The sequence below is a fragment of the Orbicella faveolata genome, unplaced genomic scaffold (genome assembly GCF_042242905.1).
Source record: "Orbicella faveolata isolate gen_17 unplaced genomic scaffold, um_ofav_v1 contig_2, whole genome shotgun sequence".
NCBI classification, from domain to species: domain Eukaryota; kingdom Metazoa; phylum Cnidaria; class Anthozoa; order Scleractinia; family Merulinidae; genus Orbicella; species Orbicella faveolata.
The window spans coordinates 12,582,774-12,609,563 of NW_028301547.1; the positions used below are offsets into that span (position 1 = coordinate 12,582,774).

Genomic DNA, 26,790 nt, shown 5'->3' on the forward strand with positions numbered 1-26,790 from the left:
ATCAATTTTTCTTACATTTCGCCAAAACATACCTTTGGGTGAACTTATTCATGGAAAAATAGTTTAAAGTTCCAACGATTTATTTTACGGCCAAAATTTAAGAAAGTTCGAAATTTGCATATAGTGGCAGTTTTCGCGGCTTAAAATGTTCAGAATTTCACGCTTCTTTACGAAAACAGCGGGGGCGTAAAAACAATCCTATGAAAACAAAACTTGGCACAAATATTATTTCACTCTTATACTTTAAAATCGTGTAATAAGTTTCTTGAAGCTTTGTTTGTAGTTTTGCAACGAAGGGTATTTGTACAGCCGCCATTTGTGTCTCTCAGCAAGGAAGAAATAAAGGCCAACTTTGACTAGTATAAATGGCCTCTGGAAACCTTGGTTATTGTTTTTTTCACCCGAAAAGGTATAGCTCTGGGAATTAAAATGTTCTCCGTCAGTAAAATAAAATGTTACGGCATGTAAGCAAGTTCAAATTTATGCAAATCACAAGGTTATTCTTTGGAAGTCAACGGTTTAAAACAGGAAACAACGACTCACCGTTACTTACGTTCCTTCTGCTGCTATACAAACGATTTTAACTTCCCAGTGTCCTTGTGAGCTGTTCTGTAAAATATTTCCAGTAAAACAGCGGGCATAAACGGCCATAAAATTAGACAAGGTTGACAATGTTTATATTTGAGATGAGACACTGAGTGGCACACACAGTCCTGGCTGTTTTCATCGTCTTGCTCAGTCGAGAGTCCTTTAAAAATATGATAGAATATTTACTTCAAACCGTAGCAAATTAGTTTCTCATATCCATATGCCTCATATCGACTCATGAGTAAATAAATCAGTCCCCGTACAGTGAACAAACAACTCGACTGACCTCTGAGGTCAGGAGGTCACTTGATATGTTATTATGTTACTTTTCCCCGGTTTCTCATTACATGCGTAACGCCATATTGAACATTACGGTATTTAGTTGAATTACGGTATTCCAAATCTCTTTGACGACATTTCGATTTAAAAAGAAAATTGAAAAAGCATCATTTTGACATAATTGTTAGCTTCTAACATTTCGTTCATAGATGCATGATACCCTGACATAATTTCAACACTGGATTGATCTCTCTGATGTCGACGTGATTCATAGTTTTGTGCTTAGTAACATTTGGCACACATCTAAACGTGTGCAAAGATAAATACTCAAAAATAAGGAACCGTTTATCTGCAGGAAAAGCTGGACTGCCGAAGATAATAATGTTTTAAATTCTGCATATTATTTATTCGAGTAACACAAGCTGCTTGCTTTCAGTAACGCTTCGTGTCGCTTAGCAAAAGTGACAAACTTACTGCATACGAGCCAAGTGGCCCATCAGGCCGGAGCTTATCCCGGTTTCTGTAGCATGAAGCAACTAGGAGTATTTCTACTCCCCCCTGGATGGGATGCTAGTCCATCGCAAGGTTACCCCCAGCATTAAGTTCACTGGTACCCATTTATACACCTGGATGGAGAGAGGCACTGTGAGAGTAAAGTGTCTTGCCCAAGAACACAACACAATGTCCCTGGCCAGGGCTCAAACCCGGACCGCTCAATCCGGAGATGAGCGCACTAACCATGAGGCCACCGCGCCTCCCTATGAAAATAAAGACGTACTTACATTTGTTTCATTCTTTTATTTTTCTAATCTGAAATTTATGTTACATAGGCTTAAGATTTTCTTTCCAAATTTACCGTTCAATTTCCTATTCCGGCCATATTTGAAGACATTCCTTCTCATTTGATTACTGTAAAACTTTACAATCACATATCTTGCGGAGGTTCAATATTTGCCTGTGTCGTTGAAGGCGTCAAAAAAGTGTCAGACATTTATTACTTACTGGTTGAAGTTGTACTCTTGATAGTTTTAAGTTGTGCTTGTTAATGCAAATCAAACATGTTCACTTCCTTATAAAGTTATTGCAATATCTGTCAAGAACAGCATGACATTTTGTGTGAAAAATTAAAAAAACATTTAACACATGATCCTCAGTTACAGCAGTACAGAGTTAATCCGTTTTAATGGTAATATGGCTTTTTTAAGTATGTCCAGGTAGATTCGTTTAAGGCGAACAGGCTTGGGTGGCACTTCTAATTCCCTTTTTCCGTTCCTACTTTCTCTTCTCCAATATATGCCTGTTCGCAGGCTAGTACCTCTCAATACAATTCATGCAGATTGCATTCTACTTTCAGGAGTGTTAGCCATCACGATCGACTTTTGAAATTATTTTTCTTGGGAGTGGGGTGGGGGTGGATTGGCGCTACTTCTAAAACCTAATCATAACAGCAAAATTGAGCGTCATAAGTGACTGAAATGACTAAAACACAGAAACCAAGGCTGTTCCGTTTTAGTTAGCAAAGGCTGATGATATACGAACAGCGAGAGCAAAGCTTAATTTTTTTCGCGTGAGATTTGTGTATTCAGCTCGTTCCTTCCGTACCTCCAAATAACGCATTCACTGCCAAGGGCATTATTCATCTCCACTTATTAGTCCATGTAACTGACAATTTCTGGAGATCTGACCCGGATAGTCACTGCTTTAAAAACACAGGCGGTGGTGCTATCCAGTAAGATCGTTTGCCTCCTTTGACTCACATTCGATATTTTTAATAATAAACCCCTGTAGACCATGCTGAATTTTCAAAATCAGGTTGTTTTCTACACGCTTTATCTCTGAAACGAAGTCAGTGACCCCCATTTCTTTCTTTTTTTTTTGCATTTCTGACGCAAGTAACTCATTATCTGACTGCCGTAAAAATTTTAAAAAAATCTATCGACTGGAAAATTTTCGTGTGAGCGTCCTCAAATACGGCGTTACGCGTGTAATGTGAAACCGGGGAAAAGTAACATAATGACATATCAGGTGACCTCCTGACCTCAGAGGTCAGTCGAGTGGTTAATTCAATGTACGGGGACTGATTTATTTACTCATGAGTCGATATGAGGCATATGGATATGAGAAACTAATTTGCTTCGGTTTGAAGCAAATATTCTATCATATTTTTAAAGGACTCTCGACTGAGCAAGACGATGAAAACAGCCAGGACTGTGTGTGCCACTCAGTGTCTCATCTCAAATATAAACATTGTCGACCTTGTCTAATTTTATAGCCGTTTATGCTCGCTGTTTTACTGGAAATATTTTACAGAACAGCTCACAAGGACACTGGGAAGTTAAAATCGTTTGTATAGCAGCAGAAGGAACGTAAGTAACGGTGAGTCGTTGTTTCCTGTTTTAAACCGTTGACTTCCAAAGAATAACCTTGTGATTTGCATAAATTTGAACTCGCTTACATGCCGTAACATTTTATTTTACTGACGGAGAACATTTTAATTCCCAGAGCTATACCTTTTCAGGTGAAAAAAACAATAACCAAGGTTTCCTAAAATGTAGATATTTTGACCAAATGATATATACCAGAGGCCATTTATACTAGTCAAAGTTGGCCTTTATTTGTTCCTTGGCAAGAGACACATATGGCGGCTGTACAAAATACCCTTCGTTACAAAGCTACAAACAAAACTTCAAGAAACTTATTACACGATTTTAAAGTATAAGAGTGAAATAATATTTGTGCCAAGTTTTGTTTTCATAGGATTGTTTTTACGCCCCCGCTGTTTTCGTAAAGAAGCGTGAAATTCTGAACATTTTAAGCCGCAAAAACCGCCATTATATGCAAATTTCCAACTTTCTCAAATTTTGGCCATAAAATAAATTGTTGGAACTTTAAACTATTTTTCCATGAATAAGTTCACCCAAAGGTATGTTTTGGCGAAATAAAAGAAAAATCGATTTTTCGTGAGTGTCTTGCGATTCTCAACACTCTCAGAAAATCACTCTTAAGCGTTTGTAAGCAAAGTGAAATGAGTAGGATTGTGTTTGAGGTGAATGTGTGATTTTTTCCTACATTACTGAAGCCAGTTTATTTAAGAATTCGATAGGAATGTCACAACACAAAAGGCAAGATTGCGTTCAGTGCTGTTTGCTGGATATAAACCTCTCCAACCTACTGAGACAAAGTACTCACCCCTGCTCGGTTCACTTCCGATTTGTGACTACCTTGGTAGTCTGCTAGGGCTTTTCTCCTTAGCAGCGTGTATGTTTCAAGGTTGTATTTTCATTCAAGGTCCAAAAATTACGTACAAATTACTACTGGTGTTTTACGTTGATTTTCATTCATTTTAAATTCAATAATACGTTGAAGCAGCAAACATGACAATTTAGCTCTTCACACCAACTTTGTAACTTGATACTTTTGTTTTCCTCGCAAAAGCATGTAATATGAAGCCCTTGTTTTCTCCAAAACACACGGAAGATGTGCTTGGTTTTTGGAGATAAATGAAAGAAAGTTAAATATCTGATGTAGTGATGAAGAAACTGTACAGAAATGATGTTGTTTTACTGAAAACACAAATTTTCTGATCACCGATGAACAAGAACTAATTTAATTATCAGATAGTCACAAAATACCACTTTCTTTTTCTGTTGCCACCTTTGTTGTTAACAATAAAACAATTCAAAATTAAGAGCAAATTCCCACAAAAATCAAACAAAATCAAATTTCTCCGTAAGGCTAGCAAATTCAAATTTGCTCGTCTTTTGCATATAGCTAGCCACTAGCAAGAGTGCAAACAGGCTGTAGTTTTTTCCTTGAAATAGTTTTGTCTTTCCAAGAAAAACAACATTTTTGATTTAACCTTCAGGCTCAATTTCATGCAATTTAGCGAGTCCCAACTAGGCTGAAAATCGACCATTTCATTCGATTCGCACTTCGCAACCATTGAGCGTACAAAAGTTGTGATACAAACAGCTTATCGCAGAACTATTCCTTGTCTAACAAAGGACAATTTCAAGAATATTGGATTAATCTAATTATTTGACAGTAAACAAAACCAGAGTGTTCTCCAAATTTGAGTTAGTCACTCGGTGAAAAGAATTGTCAGTTTGACCATGTGCCATGTCTCGGAATTCCACAAGATTTTAGATTCTAACTAAACTAGGATAGGTCTTTCAATATATGTAAAGTTTAGTTTGTGCAAATGATTAGGCACTCGTCAAAAAATTATTCAAAATCATTCACAAGAGACACAAAATCATGCCAGCAGCTACCGAGTGCATGACCAAAACTATCATCAGCATATCGGCATTAAATACTTCAGTTCGAAACGTCAGCATTGCCAAGCAGTACAAATGACACACACATAAAAATAACATGTTCACCTACTTCGGTTTGTAATATTCTGAATCTTGCAAACTGATTCTTTCCCTGTATTTCTTGTCAGTACTCATATCCGACTTTGAAGGAAAACCATTATTGGATGTATCATTCTATCTGTGTTATTTGTGTCATTTGATTAAGTCAGTAGTAACTGCTAAATCGTTATTCCACATGTGACTTTTGGGTTTCCATTTTGAAGACGTTTGAAAGGCCTCCATTTTGACTGAAGATGTTTATCCAATTATCCAAGACCGGTGCGTTAACAACATATTTTACATGGGGGTGAGGGTCAGGATTTCAAGGCTTTAAACAGAGTTACATTTTTTTGTTTGAATTTTAAGCCACAAAGACCTTGTTAGTGTGTAGCATTTTATCGCTTTACCTAAGAAAGGAGGCCCTGAATTGGAACTAACATTGAGATATTGGAAAAATTCTAACGCTTTTTCTTTTGGAAATAATCCCCACTCTACCCCTACCCTGTGTGCAAAGACTTTTACTGGACAATATACAAATAAGAGACGTGGAGTGATCAACGATGGCAGCTTATTTGTTATTACTAATTACTGGGGATTTCTGCCTTAAAGAAGGTTCAATGATTATACCAAACAACAAAACGGAAAATGTAGGAACATTTACACAGGAACTTGGTAATAATGAGCGATTTGGGGATTCAAATTCACCAGACGAATGTGTACAGGTTATGCAAAGCTAATGGAACACCGTTAAAATAGCATGATAGGAATGTTGTTCGATAGTCAAGACATGATAACCCAGCGAAGGTAAACATATTTATACCGTTTAATGCTTTAAGTCGTGCTGATATTCCTGTGATATTTCAAATTGAAGTGATTTAATGACAAAAGCAATGGTAGCACTTTTGGTCACGCATTCGACTGCTGGCATTATTTTAATTTGGTTGTGTTTGATTTGAATAATTTTTTGACGAGTGCCTAATCATTTGCCCAAACTAAACTTTACATATATTGAAAGACCTATCCTTTTATAGTTAGAATCTAAAATCTTTTGGAATTCAGAGACATAGCACATGGTCAAAATGACAATTCTTTTCACCGACTGACGAACTCATCGTTGGAGAACACTTTGGTTTTGTTTACCACCAAATGGTTGGATTAATCCAATATTCTTAAAACTGGGCTTTTTTGGACAAGGAATAGTTCTGCATTAAGTTGGTTGTATTATAACTTTTTCGTGCTCAATAGTTGCAAAATGCGAATCAAATGAAAATGATCGATTTTCAGCCCAGTTTGAACTTGTTAGATTGATGTCTGGACGTGATATTTGAAGAAAAAAACTACATAGCATTTTTACATGTACTAAGGCCTACTTATATGCAACAGTAGGGCAAATTTGATTTTTCAAGCCTTACCGAACAATTTTCGATTTTTGTGTACATTTGCTCTTAACACACAATGATATTAATGGCTGAGAAGTGTTTCAATGAAAATTATTGAAGATAAACAGCGCCACTTGGCCAACACGAATGAGTCTCCTCAAAGACTGATTAAATTAATTTGCACTTTCATTAGGTGCCACAGAGTCTGCAGCAATATTTGAGCACTTTCTGGTTTCTTTTGTCACAAATTTACAATTTGCAGAGTATTAAAGCCACTAACTTGGGAACTCTTTGGTCTCTCTTACCGACACAATTAAGGCAAGAAATAAACGAGCCGTTAAGGAGGAGCAGTACATTTGAACCCTGACAAATAAACTATTGTAGATTGAAAACAGCAGATGATATTTGTTGAACCGACCTGTGTGTAATTCTAAAAGCTACACAGCCACAGTAACGTTTCACTTTTGCAATACCCAAAAAATAACTGCTGTCCATGGTCACATGACACAACATATAAAATACCGCATGGAAAGATAGTGTATAACACTAATGATGCTAGAACGCATGCGTCTCACATGTTGAGTTCTACCATAAGGAAAACCACTCAACATTTGTGCGCAATTCCGTATCCACTGTATCCTCCACCTAATATAGAAGCCAAGAACGCTAACTAATCTACACATACGTTGAGAGCAAATTAGCTTTGTTCTAAAGAGAATGGTACCACAAAGAGAGCAAGGGGTTACCTGAAACAAATGTATAGCTTTGCGATGTTCACACCCAACTGACGGCAATGGAACATGTTTTACGTGTACACATGTACCTTTCCCACCCCACCCCCACCACTTCCTTGCCTCTAGACTAATTAATTAACTGAAATTAATTAATTAAACAAACATTAAAGTTTGCACCTTAACACCATAGTGACATAGCGCCATAGCGCAATACTGCCTTAGCGGCAGGCAGCCCCCCAAAACCATCCCAATAGTGCACAAAAAATGACCAAGTGGTGGCACAAAGTAGGTGGCGGGTTGGAGTGAAGTACCCAGTGGTCTATCGCCAGTAGCCACCTTCTATTGAAACCCCTGATTATTACAATAAGGCTTTACATGCTTACACTCTTTGCAACTTGTCTGTACTCCATTCAATTAGGGAGGCACTCAACAACAAAAACAACAGATGGATATTTTGTGCCCTTGATCATGCCATACTTATTGAAAAGATGAAATTATACAGTATCGCAGGCCAGCTAATAAACTGGTGCTCTGACAAACTAAAGAACGCGTCACAAAGAGTTGTGATTGACTGCATAGCTTCTGCATAGCTTCTTAGCGAAGTGCACATTCTGATTGGCTAATACATTTGATCCATTTGCCCGTGGGTTGCACGCTCACGCCAGTTTGTTTATTTGTACTTTTTCTTGGCAATTTTTTTCATCGATGTCGACCCTTGTAAAAAATAATTCCTATTTTGCTTCTCCTAAAATATGGAAAAAGCTAATAATTCTTCCAGAGATGAGGAATATTATTCCTGTGAGATACCAAATTTTGAGCTTAAGTTTTTTCCCCGGCCTCCACCTAAGAAATTTGCGAATTAAAGCGAGCAGGAGTTGAATCAGCTGGTTGAACAAAGGCACTCGGCACTCAGAGATGGACTGAAAAAAACAACCAACTGGTCTGTATCAACCTTTCAAGGTTAGTAATGCATTGTAGGAATTTTAGAGACAATTTTCTAGCGATATGACGACAAGAAAATTCAGCACAAGCTTTCGATGTAAACTTTTCTGGCATCAAAAGCCATTTAAATGCTTTTGGCAAACAAAACTTGAACATGAGAGCTTTAACAAATCTCTGTCTGTGAAGTCTTACATACGAAATCCTTCTGTTCCAAAAATGTTAAAGGTAATAGTTTTTCTGAACTTTAATAACAGAAGTTTTATCAATATTGGTAGCCTCTTATGAATTATTTCAGTTCCTGGGTTTTAGTTTTGCTTGGACACCCGTCGCTCAATTGTGAATTGAACTCTTAAAGAAACAGTCACTCAAAGGAAAGACTGCATAGTGCACAAATATAAGCTTACATTTCTTACATTTTCCTTTAGGCCTCAGCTTTCTGTTCATTTAAGCTTATTTTACCAAATAACGAAGGTGACAGAGATTATTTTTAAAAGCCATTCATGTGTTCAAATTCAGCCTTAGATGCACAACTCATCAAATTTACAACGAAATGGAGAGGAAAACGTAACCCACAAACCTGCTATGGAATAAGAGCATCTCAAACAGCTCAAAGCCAGGGCTGTTTGTTCACTTTCCTCTCCACTCTTACTTTTAAGAAATGTCTGGTTCCATATTGTTCTTTTCTTTTGCCAAAAGAGGCCATGAAGGACAGAGCTCGACCACTAAAAGATAGCTTGAACCATGTACAGTTTGTTTTCAATTCTTCGTAAAATTAAACTGATCTAAATTTAAGCTCAACCAATTTTTGAGAAATGCTTTTACCAACTACAATGTTCGTTTGTTGTCAGCTTGATATTTAGGTTAAGTGAGCAGTTTGAAATTGCTTGTTTACCAAAGAAAATACTAACTTAACTCACCGTGATCCAAGAAAAATTTTGATGTGTTGCTTTGTCAGATTTTTGAATGAACATTTTCGTGCGGTTTAACGTGCTTTTGACTTCATGTAAGTCGGACGAGATTCAATACATACTTTTTCAGCACTAGGAATTCTTTTTCAGAGCCAACATTTCTCCGGTCAGCGGGTTTAATGATTGCTTTATGGCTACTTTAAAAGCATCACGTTTCGACTCAGAATAAAGGAAAAGACTTCTTAGCTACTTCAATTTTTCAAAATTTCCTAAGGGGCTGAGGGCATGCTTTTGAGTGCTGAAGTTGCTAAGCTCCTAGGGGATGTGGGGGCATGTTTCCCCCTCCCCCCCGGGAAATTTTGAAATTTAGACGCTTGGAATTGCTATTTTCAGCCATTCTCCAGTCAGTATTTGGATCTAAAGTACAATTGAACCTATGACTATTTTTACCAAGTTTATGTTTAACAACTGTTGTTTAACTCAAAATCTCAACGGCCTCAGTCAGATAATCTCTCCTATCTATAATCTTCCTTTGAATTTGGGATAACCCTTATCTTCTGCTGAAGACGAGAAGACCTTTGCAGCTTTCCCCTGTCTCTCCTTTCCTTCCATAATGCCATTTGCTGATAATACAGCTTCATAATCTTTTACTGGTGACCCACTAATAAAAATATGAAGCAGACGGTCGAAGATCTCTTTCCTTTCAGTTGTCCTTTTTCCTTAAGCGTGTTTTCAGGCATTTTAGAGCCCTGCTCACTCAGTTGAGAGTGAGAAAAAATACTCGGCAATGACGGACTCGATTTATTCGACGAGGACGTTTTAGCATATATAAGGAAGCCTGTGTTTCACGACCCCTTGACATCGCGCACGAGAGAGGAAAACACATTTAAAACTCTGGAAATGCGTCTTCACTTCAACTCAAACGTTTAAAATGATCACTGCATTCTCAGTTCCGAAATTCATTCTGGGTCTATCTTGCTACTGGTGTCGCTTTCTCTATTTCGCCGGAGTAGTCTGCCGTTCATCGCCAATTTATAGCTCTCATGTCGCCGTTTCAAGGCCATGTCGCTTGTCGGAATTTACCCCTACCAGGGTCTCTTTAGTATAGCATATATTACACGTAAGAAACCGGAAATGTGTAACGATTGCTGCTCTGCAGTTCGTTCGCAAATCGATGGGACTGTCCAACAAAGGATATCCATTGATCGTTCGCTCAGTTCATGTCATACAAACATCAAATGTTCATAGTGACCCGGAGCATCCAATCGATGGAATCGATAATCGATGACAATCAATATCAATCGATACCAATCGATATCATTTAATCAATTGATATTGATAATCGATGACCAATCGATGGTGAAGATTCGTGTGGTTATTGATTGTTATCGATTATCAATACCAATCGCTAGATAAATTGGTATTGATTGGTATCGACTGGTTGCAGATTGACGGAACCGGAATCGATGCATATAAAACACAACTTTGTACGTAGTAATTGTAAACACATCTCATTTAATGTTAACAGGAGAACAACACAGAAATATCTGCATGTAGTGGCCAAAAAGGATCCACAAGCTCGGACTGTAGGTGGCCAAGCTGTCCACGATGGTTGACAACTTTAAACATGTTTCCCCGTTCTCCCCTATTCTTGTTTGCAGTTAACACTTTACCGACATTCACCTCAAAACGGCAATGATGATGGTAGAGCCTCTACCAAGACGTCTTGCGTAGACATTATGACACAGAATGGCAATGATGGGCAAGTGTGTAATTCGAGTACATATGCAACAGGGTATATTCTTTGCGTTGAGAAGACTGGGTTGGAATTTGTTTTACCAATTTCATCCCCAGGGCTTCCTAAAAATGGCCGATGATCGGACAGGTAGCGTGCGTGACGTCTGTTCGAGGTTGCTGAGCCAATCTATAGCAATCGATGAACGGTTTTTGTGTGGTTATCGATTGGTCATCGATTGGCTGATGCCAAGCAATACCAATTAGCTAATTTTATCGACTGATATTGATTGATCGATTGAATTTCTGATCATCGGTTTCCATCGATTGGTACTCCGGGTAGTGATAAAATTATTAGGCACTGAATTTACGTCATCTCAGAACACAATTTTTAGTAACCACAATTTACAAAGGAAAGGAAATAGTTCATAGAAATAGCCAAGTAAGGTGTTATATCTCCATAAACTACAGTACAGCTTGAAAATAATGCACACGCAAGAACTCGTTTTTGCGTCCATAAGCCAGCAACTTCTTGCAGCTTCTTGCAGGTCGCTTGCGCTTGGATCCTGCAAGATGCAAGAACTTCTTTGCGAGAACTTCTTTGCGGTAGCATCGTAGCATGCGAAGATCCGTATCAAGACGGCACTCACTAAGGTGCCAGGAAAGGTCGAATTCATATTTTTCAGCGCTGGCACTTACCGTAAGAAGTATCAAAGCGTCAAGTTCTGAACTCTTGACAGGGGAAACTCTAAAGCTCATGAGCCGACCTTAATTTGAATTTGGACCAACCCAAATTATGAAACGTACGCTTGTTAATTCAGACCTTTCAAACGGCCTAAGAAATGTTTCAAACAGATGATGGCAACCATTTGAACGGCTGAAGAAAAAGTAAGGCCTGGTTTAAACGTTGCATTTTACATGCACTGACTCTAATTGCTGAATTAACTACAAATGCGACGTTTAAATCAATTAAATGCGACATATTTCAATTAAAATAATGCGAGTTCAGTTGAATATTCAACTGATCCAGTTGAATATACGACTGAAGTTCAACAGTTGATTTAAACGCCACATTTTACATTATATTTTACCCATAACTCCACAGTTTTGTGCTGCATGACGTGCGCAGGACGAGCTGAAGGGAATTTTTGGAGGCAGTTGCAGCAGGAGATCGATGTATCATGTAGAAGGAAGGCTGTTGAAGATGCCAGTATGCGTGGTTCTTGCTTCACTCCGATCATGCATTGTAGTTATGCAAAACCAGTTAAGCTTAAAGTGCATCTAACCCCCAAAATTTTTTTCGCTAAAACGAATCCACTTGTTATTTGAAGCATTTGGGCTAAAAAGTTTTTGAATTTGGTTGAATCCTCGATTTTCTGTGCCCTTTCAAAGTCGCACCCGAAGTGTAACACGACCCGATTTGAGGGAGTCTGGGGCGGTGGTTGCTGATGACGTCTTCCCAGGAACCAAACACAATGGTGCCACAGTCAGCTCTCTGTATTTGCTTGAGAAAATGGAAAACAAAACTAATCGTTCCAATATATTTTGGGACTAAGACGTCCAAGTTTTGTTTCAGAATCATTTCTTTTTCGTCACTGGAGTCAGAGTTAGGTTTCAATTTGGAAGACACCGAAATAAACTTTGATGGAGCACGTTCGACAACTGTGAACTTACTGCTTAGAGCTTTGAGAACAATTTGTAATATTTCAAGCGACACGGGAAGACTTCTTTGCGGACGCGCTGCCTGTATATTAGGAATGGAAAGCTAGCTACGAAGTGGAGGAGCAGGCAAACGAAAAGCAGAAAAGAAAACTCAAGGACTGCTTTGGATGGTAATTTCGTCACCTAAACACAAGACTCCCCCGCGCGTTTATGGCCCGTCTACATTTGTCCTTAGCGAGAATGTGTTTTGTCAAGGTATGGTTGTTCTATTAAATCCAGTTTGTGTTTTACTTTCTGGAATGCTTCATGTTTATAGGAGCGACATAAGTGTTGCAGTTTTCGAGACTTGATGACCTCCAAAACACTGGGTTCGATCCATTGAAAATCGTAAAATTGTTTGGACCTGTATTTTTAAAGCTGCGAGAAGCAAGACGGAAGGAAACATTTCATACAATTACCGATTTCACAGTGTCACACATTTTAAGTCGTAACTCCAAATAACCAGTGTAAATTTTTTTCCAAGTTTGCAGTGAAATTCGTCGGATAAACGAAAAGGATGTGTTCCCTGAGCGGTCCGCAGATAATGTTACGAGGTCATATTTTCGACACTAATGTAGAGAATGTTTGTTGCACTGCTGATTTCCAAACCTTTAAAAAAACTCTGTGAGTGTGACAGTTTTGTTATCATGTAATTCTAAAGGATTAATCTTCGACTTTTATCTAAATCGAAAGAGAAATAAGTGCTGGTTGGCGGCGTACAGTTGCGACCTATTTACACATCAGTATATTTGGTCATAACGCTTCTTGATTGATCACACAACTTTGCCAGCTATGTTATAAATACTGCGGGACTGGAAGATATAGGTTGTCGGTAGTATTTCGACAAATTTCTGGTTGGTTTTAAGCAGAAAATTTTGAAAATAGCGTTAGAAAGTCTGCGGAACAAATTCCAGTTTGAGTTCTTCAATGGTTCTCACAGACTCAGTTCGCTTGTTTCGGTTCGACAAAATCAACCATCGTTTATGTCTTTATTGTTCCATTGACCGATCATCACCAGTAAATTGAACAGTATATCTTTTTTTAGATCTGGTATATTGCTGCAACAGTCGATAGCACTTCTGGAAGGCATTTCTGCGCACTTTTCGAACGTGTATTGCACCATCCTGAAGGAAGTGAGAGGACGTGAGATATTCGACCTTCCTGGGTAGACATCACAACAGCTGCTGGACCCATTCTCCTCAAACTAGGTCATGAAACAAAATAGCGGTGTTTTGGGGCTATTTTCGAGATTTCGTCAGGGCACAGAAAATCGAGGATTTAACCGAATCCAAAAATTTTTTCGCTGAAGTATTTCAAATAACATGCAGATTCGTTTTAGCGAAAAAAATTTTGGGGTTAGGTGCACTTTAATTTTCGGCCTTCAAGAAAAAAACCGCTCTGTGCTACATGACATGCGGAGTAGGACAGTAATATGGTGATTGTTGAGTATAATAGTGTGTGCAATGGTTCTTACTTCTCTTCAGCAAAGTTATGCAGAAGATGGAGAATGAAGTCTGTGAACTTGAATTTGATCAGGAGAGTGAAACAAAAATCAGAGTTTAAGAGGTAATGCACTGCCATCTGCATTATAAATTGCCCCATTCTGTTTCCTCAAATGGTGTTTGCAAGGTATGAATGATCTGAACGCAAAATGTGCTCCTTATCATTGTCAACCGCACTCAGGTGGGAAACTTGGAGCGGTGTCAGCTGGGAATGAACACGTCACTCGTGCTCAGCAATTTTATTTGGCAAAAAAATGTGACGTTTAAATCAAATCAGCCAAACTTATTCATTCGAGTCAACGAAAATTGGTATTTGATTCGGTGCATGTAAAATGCGACGTTTAAACCTGGCCTGATGAACGGATGCGCGTTTGATGAAACTTCAAATTCTTTGATCGGTATGAGCTGCTGTTTACATGTTCTACAAAGTATTTATATCTATCAAAACGTAAACAAATATAGCCGAAGAAGAAATTGACAACAGACAAACAAATCGTCGACCTTACTACGTATACAGCTACCGTTACACAAGAGGTCTTGGGAAGTTTCTTAATGATGTGACTAATATTAAATTCTAAAGTGTACGCCATAAAAAGTCTAAACCCTGTTGAAGTCATGCTTGGAGAGAGGTTTCATCCGCGAATAAATCATTCGGTGGATTCTATCACTGACAGTGGGAAGATTTTTGGTCACGTGCTAAGCAACCTGTGAATCGAGGGTGTTTACAGATTGAGACAGAGATAAGGCTTTTGGCTTTTTGCTGGTTTATAATTATTTTCATCAGTTTGGTAACAGTACATTTTTATTGGTTGGTTCTGAATTAGATACTGGGCTCACTATGTTTTGTTCTTCAGCGACATGGAGGAAATTTTACTGTTTACAATTATTATTACGATGTGTCCTGGAGTCCCAGACCCGCGGTGTGGTAGTGGCGCGAAATGAATGAGTTTATTTGAAATGGCTTTTTCTGTTCAGAATGGCCCCTGTGTCAAAGGTTAAAGAAACAACATATTTACTCAATGTTATCCTTTTTTTCCTTTTTATGCTAACGTTCAAGCTAACGTGACATGTGGCATGTACTATTACATAACGACCGAATTTGACCACGTGAAACATGACTCTCACCTTGCATCATATGGAGGTGTTGTGTTACAACGGTTTGAATTCATTAAGGTTTGTATGGGAATGCAACGGCTTTGCTTGAAAAGCCAATTATCCTTATAGTTTGTGAATAAAATCTACTTACCCTGTCGCTGTGTTGTATTCTTTGTTGTTTGCCAGCTCCTCGGGCCGATCTAACGTGACTTCGGCGAGTTATCATTCTGTGGGTTTCCACTACTAAAAGAAAGACAAGGCCGGACACTGATTTCCGGAGTGCCCGCCGCTCGAAGCGAATAAATCCACTGAAAATAACCCTGCCGGCTCAGTTCCTCCGTAGAATCGAAGAAGAGATGTTGAAGTTCCATGTCAGTTCACTCGCTATAATTGCGAAGGCGTTGTAGAGGGAATCGCATGGCGAGTGAACTGACATGGAACTTCAACATCTCTTCTTTGATTCTACGGAGGAATTGAGCCGGCAGGGTTATTTTCAGTGGATTTATTCACTTGGAGCGGCGGGCACTCCGGAAATCAGTGTCCGGCCTTGTCTTTCTTTTAGTAGTGGAAACCCACAGAACGATAACTCGCCGAAATCGCGTTAGATCGGCCCGAGGAGCTGGCAAACAACAAAGAATACAACACAGCGACAGGGTAAGTAGATTTTATTCACAAACTATAAGAATAATTGGCTTTTCAAGCAAAGCCGTTGCATTCCCATACAAACCTTTATGAATTCAAACCATTGTAACACAACACCTCCATATGCTGCAAGGCGAGAGTCATGTTTCGCGTGGTCAAATTCGGTCATGTAATAGTACATGCCATATGTCACGTTAGCCTGAACGTTCGCATAAAAAGGAAAAAAAAAGGATAACATTGAGAGCTTGGGCTGCCTGTGATTTACTGGGAAGTAGCTTCCAAGTGTAACTCAGATTTTAAAACAAGCAAGTTTCTCAGTCGGCAGAAAAAGTACAGGACTATGCATGCATTACAAAAGCATGACTTTTTCATGCATCAGTAATGTTTGAAACTTTATGCAAATTCAAGGCGTCACAACAACATGCCTGTTATCTTATTCAAGCTCAGTGCATGCTGTCTAAGACTTCATTCAATGGGATTCTCTTCGAAATAACTAAACTCCAGAATACCTCACCACTTATTTGCATCTCATTGAATAAGAATAGCAACTATTGCTATATACCTCGTTAAGGAATGCACAAGGCAAACTCGTGAGATTTCGGTGTTAAGAAATGCGAAAATCTCCAATTCTAAGACTGGTAAATTCAGTTTTTCACAAACTGGCCTGTATTCGCAGACTTTGCAGGCTACAAAGTTGGTGAAGAAATTGTTGACATAGGCGGCGTTGCTGAGTTGACTTAGTAATTGCGATCACGGCTTACTAGTAACATGTAGACCAGGTGTGAAAATTCTACCTGTAGTTTCATGAGCACTACATTCTGATTAACAACTGTATGAATCACGTTTAGGGTTGCAAACAAACCTTTCTTTAAGATCTATACAACCACAAGAATTGATACAACTGTAAATCATATTTGTAAACACGAGCGATTGTCGCCGATGATTTACATACCTTCAACTCAGGGTTCTCCCTTGTTTTCCGTACAACAGGTAAAAGGGCATTTTAAAGCAGTAAAGCAATCAGTTGAAACGCAGCCTTGTTTATTAGGTCTGCTCTGTACATTACATGGAATTGAAATTTGCCCCATTCTTGTCAACTTCAGCGCCGACCTTAAATGAAACCTTTACAGATACAAGTTTTACCCTCATTACTAGGTAGTTTGTGTGAGTATTAAATACAATACAAAAGAGTAATGTTTGTCAGAACGTTCCTTAATTGTGATTTTCCCATTGTTCCTGTCAGCTTGTTTCAGCAGTAGGACTTAAGAGCTACCATAGAAAGCAAAACTGGTTTTTTCTTAGCCGTTTTTTTTTTTCTTTTTTTCAGACACTTGGTCAACCTCTCAATACATGAATCATCAATAACTTGCTCAATTTTCTACCTTGTCCCCCCCTTATTGAATTGTTCACCAGAAGAACATTTCAAAAAAGGAAAGGAACTAATAAAAACATATTTTTTCAAAAGACCTCCATCTAATATGCATTAAGTTTACTAATTTTACACCTTTGGCTTTAGATGTCAAATGAAATCAAACAGCATTTTCATTTTTAAGTGTTTTATTCTTTGTCTTAATTCTCTTGCCCTAAAGTCACAGAAAAGTAGGCAAAAGCCACTTCCGGGGTATCCTCGCTGTGCTTACATGAGGTATCACTACAAAATCAGCGGTCGTCCCTCAAAACCAAACGAAATCGCTGCATATTCGTTTTCATTCACGTTCTGGAAGGGTTTTATTGTCAAGGATTCTCTCAAAACGTCGTCTGAAAATAGATTTTAATAAACACTTTTGACCTGAATGTGGAGCATTTCGTGACGAAGATGAAGTTTTCGATCACCACACGTGAATGTTGGTCAATTTAGCAACACCAGTTTTCTAAAGCCGATAGTTAAGTTGGAAGTTCATGGAACTGATTTCTCCCACATTGCTTGCAAATCAAATACTTGTAATGTTTAAAGTGCCTATGAAGTAAAAAATAATTGCTGCTTATTTGAAAGGCTTATCAAAGTTAAGAAGAATGGCGTTTCCCTTTTTAGAATATCTTCTTTCGTTCTAGAGATATTTACGTTTTGTATTATGCAAATGAGGAAAGTGATGATGTCATAGGTGGTTCCACTTGAACAGTAAAACACTGAATCAAGAATATCTCTAGAGCAGTGTTCTTCAAACTTGGCACCACAAATGTGCATCACAAAAGAAACAGAATGACACCTTCTGTATTGTTGCCATGGCAACACTTTTGGCTCCAGTCTCTTTCTGTAAAAAACCAAATATGCCAATTTGCAACCCTTCGAAAAGGGACAGAGGGTTTTACTGGGAACACACATGATTCCCATATTGTCTTAACTCTCCCCATTACATTGTTGGGAGTGGATGATCCTTGTTTAAGATGAAATCTGGTAATGTTAGTTTTAATTAAAACAGGACCAGCGGCGTAATTGTTGTCATGGCGACGGCACGACGGGTGTCGTTTTGTTTCTTTTGTGATGTACATTTCTGGTGCCAAGTTTAAAGAACACTGCTTCAATATTTCTAGAGATATTCTTGATTGAGTGTTGAACTGCTTTAGTGGAACCACCTATGACGTCATCACTTATGATACAAAAACGTGAATATCTCTAAAACAAAAAAAGATATTCCAAAATGGAAAACACCATTCTTCTTTACTTTGAAAAGCCTTTCAAATCAGCAGCAATTATTGTTTACTTCATAGGCACTTTAAAATTACTACGTAAACAACTCTGATGCACGTGCGAAGAAATGACATCTGCCTGGCAAAAATTCGCGGCTCTTGTCTCGAAGTTCGAAACCATAGATAGTACTTACAAACCATAGCCTGCGCAGTTTATCTTTTAATCTGTTTATTTATTCTTTTACAAGGATAACATACCGATTACGTCGGTGAAACAACTGTATTTTTTTTTCTTTTACCTGTTGAATTTTCAAGAATTCCAAGGGATTTTAGGCGGTAATGAGTGTTGCTACAGGCGATAAATTTTACCGGTTACCACCTGAAAAGGAGAACACTGTCAACTTTTATCGTGTTCATGTATTTACAAAAACTAAACGTGAAGCAAGTCTGACTTTCAAGAGTAAAAAAAGGTTTGGCTAATGTATATGAAACAATATTGATGGACGCTTGTGAATTTATAATACACACATGTACACACGCATCGCCGATGAGAATGAAAATCGTGTACTGCACTAATCAATATGATACGATACAGATGTCTTAATACACAAAACAGTTTCGAATACCGACGAATGTGTAGCTTTGGTACTTCTAGTGCACTCGTGAGACAGTGGTAACTTACTTTTGAGCGGTACTGTAGTGGTAATCACAAAGATGCACTCTGTTTACTTTGTTTTTTAGGTTCATTACATTAGTGAAATAAAAATATTACTAATCGTGATGATTGAGAGCACTTGACTAAGAAACTTTTAAATTGATCTATTGAAACAAAGTTGTTGTCAGCATGGGTTGGGTCTACATTCAAGTAAAAAGAAATAAAAAAAGAGGAATATATATATATTTCAATTTCATTAGCTTTTAATCAAACAAATTCTACATGTACCTGGAGTAATGTATTTTCTGGTATTCCTTTTCTTTGTCCTTTCGCAGTAGTTCTCTTTGTTGACTTGTAGAACCAAACGGAAAGTAAAGTAACAAAAATTTCCAAGCTTCTCTCCTAACTTCGGGACTCAGACCACCAAAAAATGTTGCCTACAAACAACAAGCAATAACAAATTATTGTTTAATGTACTGTAAAATGCCCTGTTTATCCAATACATGTCACATTAAATTATTAATTTGTCTCTGACATTTACACTGCAGTGCTGTTCATATATAATTATACTAAGGAGTGTCAATGCAGAGCAGGGTTGTTCCCACACAGAACTCACGATCATCAGTAACAAACTGGTTTATTTAACTTCTCGGATTACAGCAATCGGCAGCACTAAGCTTCGTTACACTTTCAGAGCCCTCTTGCAGACGAAACTCACCCTCTTATATTAGACATGTTAGTACACCTGGAGTTTCCAGAAACTTCTCAAAAGAATTAATTGTAGCATTATTACAAGGTTTCTAAATTACAATATTACATAAGAAATAGAACATTCCAGAAGGTTCTAGGTCACACCTGATTGACCTCCAGTTCGAGAATGTAAAAGTTACGTGAGATTTTAATAAAAACATCAAGGCGTAATTTTTGCAAAGGATTGGAAGGAAGTATATTCTTCCCCATGTGGTTTCCAAAATGTTGAACTTGTGCAGATAAAAAACAAAATATGAATGGTACCTGCACTTAAATCTGTGATTTTTTAGATGACATTAACACTTGATGAGAGGGAACTCTGCTTCAAACTATAAAACAGATGCCTGGTTAAAAATCAAAATTTTGCTTGCTGTTGTGGCAATTTACACACACAAACATCATGAAGAGCACAATACCTTTTTCATAAGTGATTGCAGCTGGTTTACTTCTACACATCTGGTTTTAAGACGTTACGGTAATCAAACGATAAAAATTTTGAAAACTAAGTTGGTTCTCAGTATCATGGCAGGTGCCTTTGACCTACTCACTTCTGCATTTCTGTAATTTTACTTATGACTCTGAAAGCATCAGATGAGTCTTCTAACTGTTTTTCTGATTGCTTTGCCACAAGAGTGTTTTGACTGGATATTATGGACTGATAAGTTTCCGAGAGCTTTCACCCCTGCTCCCACTGATCGAAGAGAGCACATGGAAAACAGTGCATCTTAATTCTTCCATTCGCGTATAACAACAATTCCTTGCGTCTTTGGTCTTACTATTGACCACAATTCCTCGCGTTGTGCATGAAAAGTGGTTGAATGCCCCTATAGAATGCTCAAAAATACTCAAGTAAAGAGACGTTTTCGCATTTTATATGATCGTAAGTTTACGCTTTTTACACAACACAACACAACAACATCTACTTCGCCGAAAGAGAAAAAAACCTCTCTGACACATTGAAAGTTTGATTTAATTAAATTGCACTTTAACTTGGTGCCACGCAGTCTTCAAAGAAGATTTGAAAGTTTTCATACTTTTTACCTTTAAAAATATCGGACTGTAAAGCATGTCATAAAATGCCCATCAAATAAAAATAAACTGCTACTGCAGAGACATGAAAACTGTTCAGAAATGAAAGCTTTTTTTTTTTTTTTTAATATCCTGGGAACAATAGCTGATAACTTGTCAGCTCTGATTAAATTTACTTCCATATAAAAAACAAAAGTGTTAAGTTACCATTTGTAACTAAAGATAGCAAATATCTCATGGGAAAGAGTGGTGACGATTCATCCGCTCTAATTGAATTTACTCCCTTGTGAACAAGAAGATCTGTTAGATCTTATAACCGCGCTTTAAAAATGAAACGGTTCGCTTAGCACTACCGTCGGAACGTAGTGCACATTCCAAAGCAGTCATTGATGATTCTTTTCTTACTGTAGACATCACATCACTTGATCAACACAAACTGTATTATTGCACCATCAGTGGTAGCCGTTGACAAATCTCCGATGACGTAATGGTCTTAATCAAGAACTTTCTTCGGGATATGTATGGGCATGAACGATGTGAACGACACAATAATAACACTATTAACAACAGCTTTCTTTCTTAAAAGTCATGATTAAATTTAATTGGTGTTTTCCACGAGTAAAGGGTTAGCAAAGTAGTCACACAAGTCATATAAAAAAACCCTATCCCGACCGATGTATCGATTTTGGTCACTCCAGTGACCACAGATTGAAAACGTGACAGAAAATTGGCGTTACTTTTGATTCTCACCAAATTTGTCATATCCCCACCTCGGGAGAATTTTGTTAAGTTAGCTAATTTAGTATGCAAGCCACCGTAATGGCGGTCGCCACGGCGAAATGTAATATAGGACCAGTTGGTGGCTTCTAAGGCTGAATTTATCCAGAAGTAAGCTGTATTTTCGTTTCCGTGCCAAAAGCCACGTGGTGAAATATTGTCGGTTTGTTCTGCTGTCTTGTTCTGTTTTTTCTCTTAGTCATTTTTGTAGCCCGCCGAGGCCATTCTTTCATCTAAATGAGTTGAAAAAAGTTCGAAAAAGATGTTCCCATTCAAGTTTAAGCTCTCAGGCGATAATTCTGGAGTTTTTTGGCCGAAACGTCGGCTTTGTTATGTTCGTGTTTTTTGGTTGCTATGGGTGACTGTTGCTCCCTTTGTTAGGTCAAGTCTGGGGAGTGAGGTCACAAAAAAAATTCTAATTAATTCTGGTTTTGTTTGATTTCGCTGAAATTTTAGCACGATAAAGCTGGATTGTTAAGGAATAGATTTACCGTCTGCCGATGTGTGGTAGCTATTAACGCTAAAGTGATATATCGCTTCGATGTCAGGGTTTTGAAGAGATTTTTTTGCAACATGTAGGTTCGGCGTGATTTTGAAATCTGAGATTTCTGTTGACCCTGAAGAAACAAGGTTTGGCGAGTAAACATTACAGATTGCGTAATTCTAAGTTGGCCGAGTGGAGATCTGTGTCTGGTCTCCGACAAAAAAAAAATTTAAAAAAATAAACCAAGGGTAAACCATGAACCACGCTCGGCCCGTGGCCGCGCGGTTAAAAACAAGAGTTTCAAATTACCCTTTGTAACTAAAAAGTAAAAGTATCTCGTTATATTTGTATGCAACAAGAACAAAACAATCATCACGTGCACTTACTATTGTAAATGTTAGAACTGTTTCAAATCTAAATAGTCTTGTCTCCTCTAAAACATGTCCTAAGAACTAGAAGTGACGATTCGTGACCTCTAATTGAATTTACTCCTTGTGAAAAACAAAAGTATCAAGTTACCTTTGTAACTAAAAATAAAAATATCTCATTGCATTTGCATACTACTAATGCCAGTTAATGCTAACCCAGGATTAAATATTAACCAAATTATAACTTTCTCTTCTATACAAATGTTTTTTGCTGCAAAACAGAAGGCCAAACAATATACAGAAAACCTCAACACAAAGTTACAAAACTCAAATCAAAAATCTACCTTTTCCTGTTAGCTTAATTTAGCTCTGAACAACCCAGCCCAGGAGCTACACTTTTAGGCTGGCCTAAATCTATACATTTCATCAGGAATCTCCATCATGACATTTTTCCGTGCTTTTTGACAGCTGTGTCCAACCAAAATACAAATTTTCCGAAGATGATGTACTGTTGCCTTGTAACATTGCTTATGGCCTTTTTAAAACTAGTGAGACAATCTCAGATAGTGCAGAGCGCAATTGATAGCTCTGATACAGTAGTCCCATAAGTACTCACCCCTGCTCGGTTCACTTCCGGTTTGTGTCTACCTTGGTAGTCTGCTACGGCTTTTCCCCTTTGCAGTGTGTATGTTTCAAGGTTGTATTTTCATTCAAGGTCCAAACATTACGCACAAATTAATTACTACTGGTGCTTTAAGTTGATTTTCGTTCATTTTAAATTCAATAATACGCTGAAGCAGCAAACGTGACAATTTAGCTCTTCACGCCAACTTTGTAACTTGATACTTTTGTTTTCCTCGCAAAGCCATGTAATATGAAACCCCTGTTTTCTCCAAAACATACGGAAGATGTCCTTGTTTTTTGGAGATAAATGAAAGAAAGTTTAATATCTGATGTCGTGATGAAGAAACGGAACAGAGACGATGTTTTACTAAAAATGCAAATTTTTACCGATGAACAAGAACTAATTTAATTATCAGATAGTCACGAAATACCACTTTCTTTTTCTGTTGCCACCTTTGTTGTTAACAATAAAACAATTCAAAATTAACACACAACGATATTGATGGCTGAGAAGTTTTTCAACGAAAAGTATTGAAGATAAACAGCGCTACTTGGCCGATATGAATGAGTCTCCTCAAAGACTGATTAAATTAATTTGCGCTTTCATTAGGTGCCACAGCGTCTGCAGCAATATTTGAGCATTTTCCTGGTTTCTTTTGTTACAAATTCATAATTTGCGGAGTATTAAAGCCACTAACTTGGGAACTTTTTGGTCTCTCTTACAGACACAATTAAGGCAAGAAATAAACAAGTCGCTAAGGAGAAGCAATATATTTGAACCCTGACAAGTACACTATTGTAGATTGAAAACAGCAGATGATATTTGTTGAACCGACCTGTTTGTAATTCTAAAAGCTACGCAGCCACAGTAACGTTTCACTTTTGCAATAAAAAGGGACAATTGGCGCTACCTCAAAAATAACTGCTGTCCTTGGTCACATGACACGATATATAAAATACTGCGTGTAAAGATAGTGTATAACACTAACAATGCTAGAACGCATGCGTCTTACATGTTGAGCTCTACCATAAGGAAAACCACTCAACATTTGTGCGTGATTCCATATGCAATGTATCCTTCACCTAATATAGAAGCCACGAACGCTAACTAATCTACGCATGCGTTTAGGGCAAATTAGTTTTGTTCTAAGGAGAATGGTACCACAAGGAGAGCAAGGGGTTACCTGAAACAAATATATAGCTTTGCGATGTTCAAAGTTAAGCGACGGCGATGGAATGTGTTTTACATAGAGTACACATGTACCTTTCCCACCCTACTCCCATTACTTCCTTGCCTCTAGACTAATTAATTAATTGAAATTAATTAATTAAACAAACATTAAAGTTTACACCTTAGCGCCATAGGGCCATAGCGACATAACGCCATAGCGCCATAGCGCCTTAGTTCCTTAGCGGCAGGCAACCCCCATAACCATCCCAATAGTGCACTCTGCACTAAAAATGGGAAAATGTTCATTTACACAAGCTGAAATACATATTAAATGACTTCACACTGTTACTGTGTCAATTTTATATCAGCTTCTATAATATTATTTCCATTGACTGGGCTTTGAAAAGTTTTAGAACAAATCAAGATGGGCTTTGAAATTTTGATATGATACTACGATGGACATAAGGAAAAAAGAAAAAAGTTATTTCTGATTTCCCAACCCAGTCATCCCCATAATAATGAATCATCCCTAACTATTAACTCTCATCGGGCAAGTTTTCACTATCTTCATTAACTATTAACTCTCACCAGGGAGAGATTATCAGGTTTCATAAAATCCTCAAACCTTCAAAATGGGCCAATGACAAAAAAACTGAATGTGTTATGCATGTGTACACACTATTTCATAGGTAAAGTGCACTGAACTCTCCAAATTTTTATTTGCTAAAATGAAACTACTTGTTATTGAAAGAATTTCTGCAAAATCTTCACTTTTCTGTGACCTTTCGAAGTGGCGCTTGAATTGTTTCATGAGTCTGAGGCAGGGGATGCTGATAATGTCTACCCAGGAACCAAACACCGGTACAATAGTGCCTACATGTAAGTCAGTTCTCTGTATTTTATCAAGGAGATGGAAAACAAACTAATCATACTAAAATATATTTTGGGACTAAAACTACCAAATTTTATTTCAAAATCATTATAAGTTTCTTTTCGGAAGACTCTGAATTCAAATAAACTTAAATTGAGCATGTTCAACAATGTTGCTACTTAAGAGGCTGTCTGCATAAGAACGGATAAGGCAAATTTCAGATTATTACCAACTGGCCTCATTTTTTCAGTGAAAGTCAACCATTATATCCAATGTACAGATGTCACATTTATTTGGATTAATTCAATTTCTTTTTCATTTTTTGTGAGACAGTTTTCAAGGCGACCTCAAAACAGGCTAATTTGACTTCAATATTTTTAAGCTTTAAGGTGGCTCAAGACAGTTTCCAACACTTAGATTTTGATGGGTCATTATAACCACTCTTTATCACTTAATGCTACAATCATGGTATCAAAAAAAACTGCCTGCTCATTGGCGAACACGTTGTTATCATTTTCATGACACAATAGGCTACCATAGCAACAGTATGAACTCCTAAAAACACCCTTAATTACAGCTTTAGGGGCTTATAATTCAAAAACAGCAGGGTGAATTTTTTTTATATTATCAACTTTTGATAAGCATGATAAAATGCAACTTTTGGCAAAGTTTAAAAAAAATTCTGTAGGTAGGGTTCAGAGCCCCCTTAAATTTTCGAAAATTGAACCCCCAGCACTTGGAAATAAAATAACCACCGCTACAGGTAAACTTGTGGATTCTAAATAAGATTTTCCTTGGTTTAGCCGTTGTTTCAAGAAAAACCCGCCTTCACTGCGCTTTTTAAATAGTATAAACAATGACTACCTTCCCACCATCGACTACTACATTAAACTGCTTTCTTTAAATATATGTTCTAGGGCAAATAATTGTTCCTTTCTCACAATGCAGTAACACAATGTTTATTTTCAAAGCTTCACTTGTTCATTTCAAGATGAGCCAGATTGGCTCTTTTGTCCAAAACCTTCTCTTCTCGAGAATTACTGTACTACCAAAACATTTATGCCGCTGGACACACACTTAAGTTCAAAAAGGTTTCCGTGGGTTTATTTTCACTGGGGGTACTATTGGAAAGAATTTTGTTTCAAAATTCAAAATGTAAGCATGGCAAAAATTTAACGTGTACCGGGGGAGGGGTAGGTATTGCTGTTCAACTTGAGAAGACTGAGATAAATGTTTTGCAGAAAGAATGGGAAAAAAACTTTTATACTTTTTAAGATAAAGACAAAAACTATTATTTTTTGCCTCTCATTAACCCCTTACTGCACGTTGACAAGTTCCTGTCACCTCTTGTGTAATGCAAATTGCGGTGTGATATTTAATTTGAATGAAAGTGCACATCAGCTGTTCTCAATCTGGTTGTTTCATCACAAGTTAGCTTTCATTCTTGTCAAATTTTCTTTATGTCAGGATGAAAACGCAAGAAACCTTCTTGCCCATTTTCATCTTTGAAGAAGCCGAAGAAGTTGAAGCTGAAGCTGCTTGCTGGTTCCACCTCAAGATTTCCTTGGCATGTC

General features: G+C 37.7%; 1 protein-coding gene across 1 annotated transcript in view; it reads right to left on the minus strand.

The window, feature by feature from the left end:
- The window catches only part of LOC110059106 (TBC1 domain family member 16-like), a 61,772-nt gene that overhangs the window by 17,666 nt on the left and 17,316 nt on the right, over positions 1 to 26,790 (minus strand). Inside the window, exon 2 of the mRNA XM_089289640.1 lies at positions 19,431 to 19,579. Coding sequence (XP_089145766.1) covers positions 19,431 to 19,579 — 149 coding nt within the window. The remainder of the gene's footprint in view (positions 1 to 19,430; positions 19,580 to 26,790) is intronic.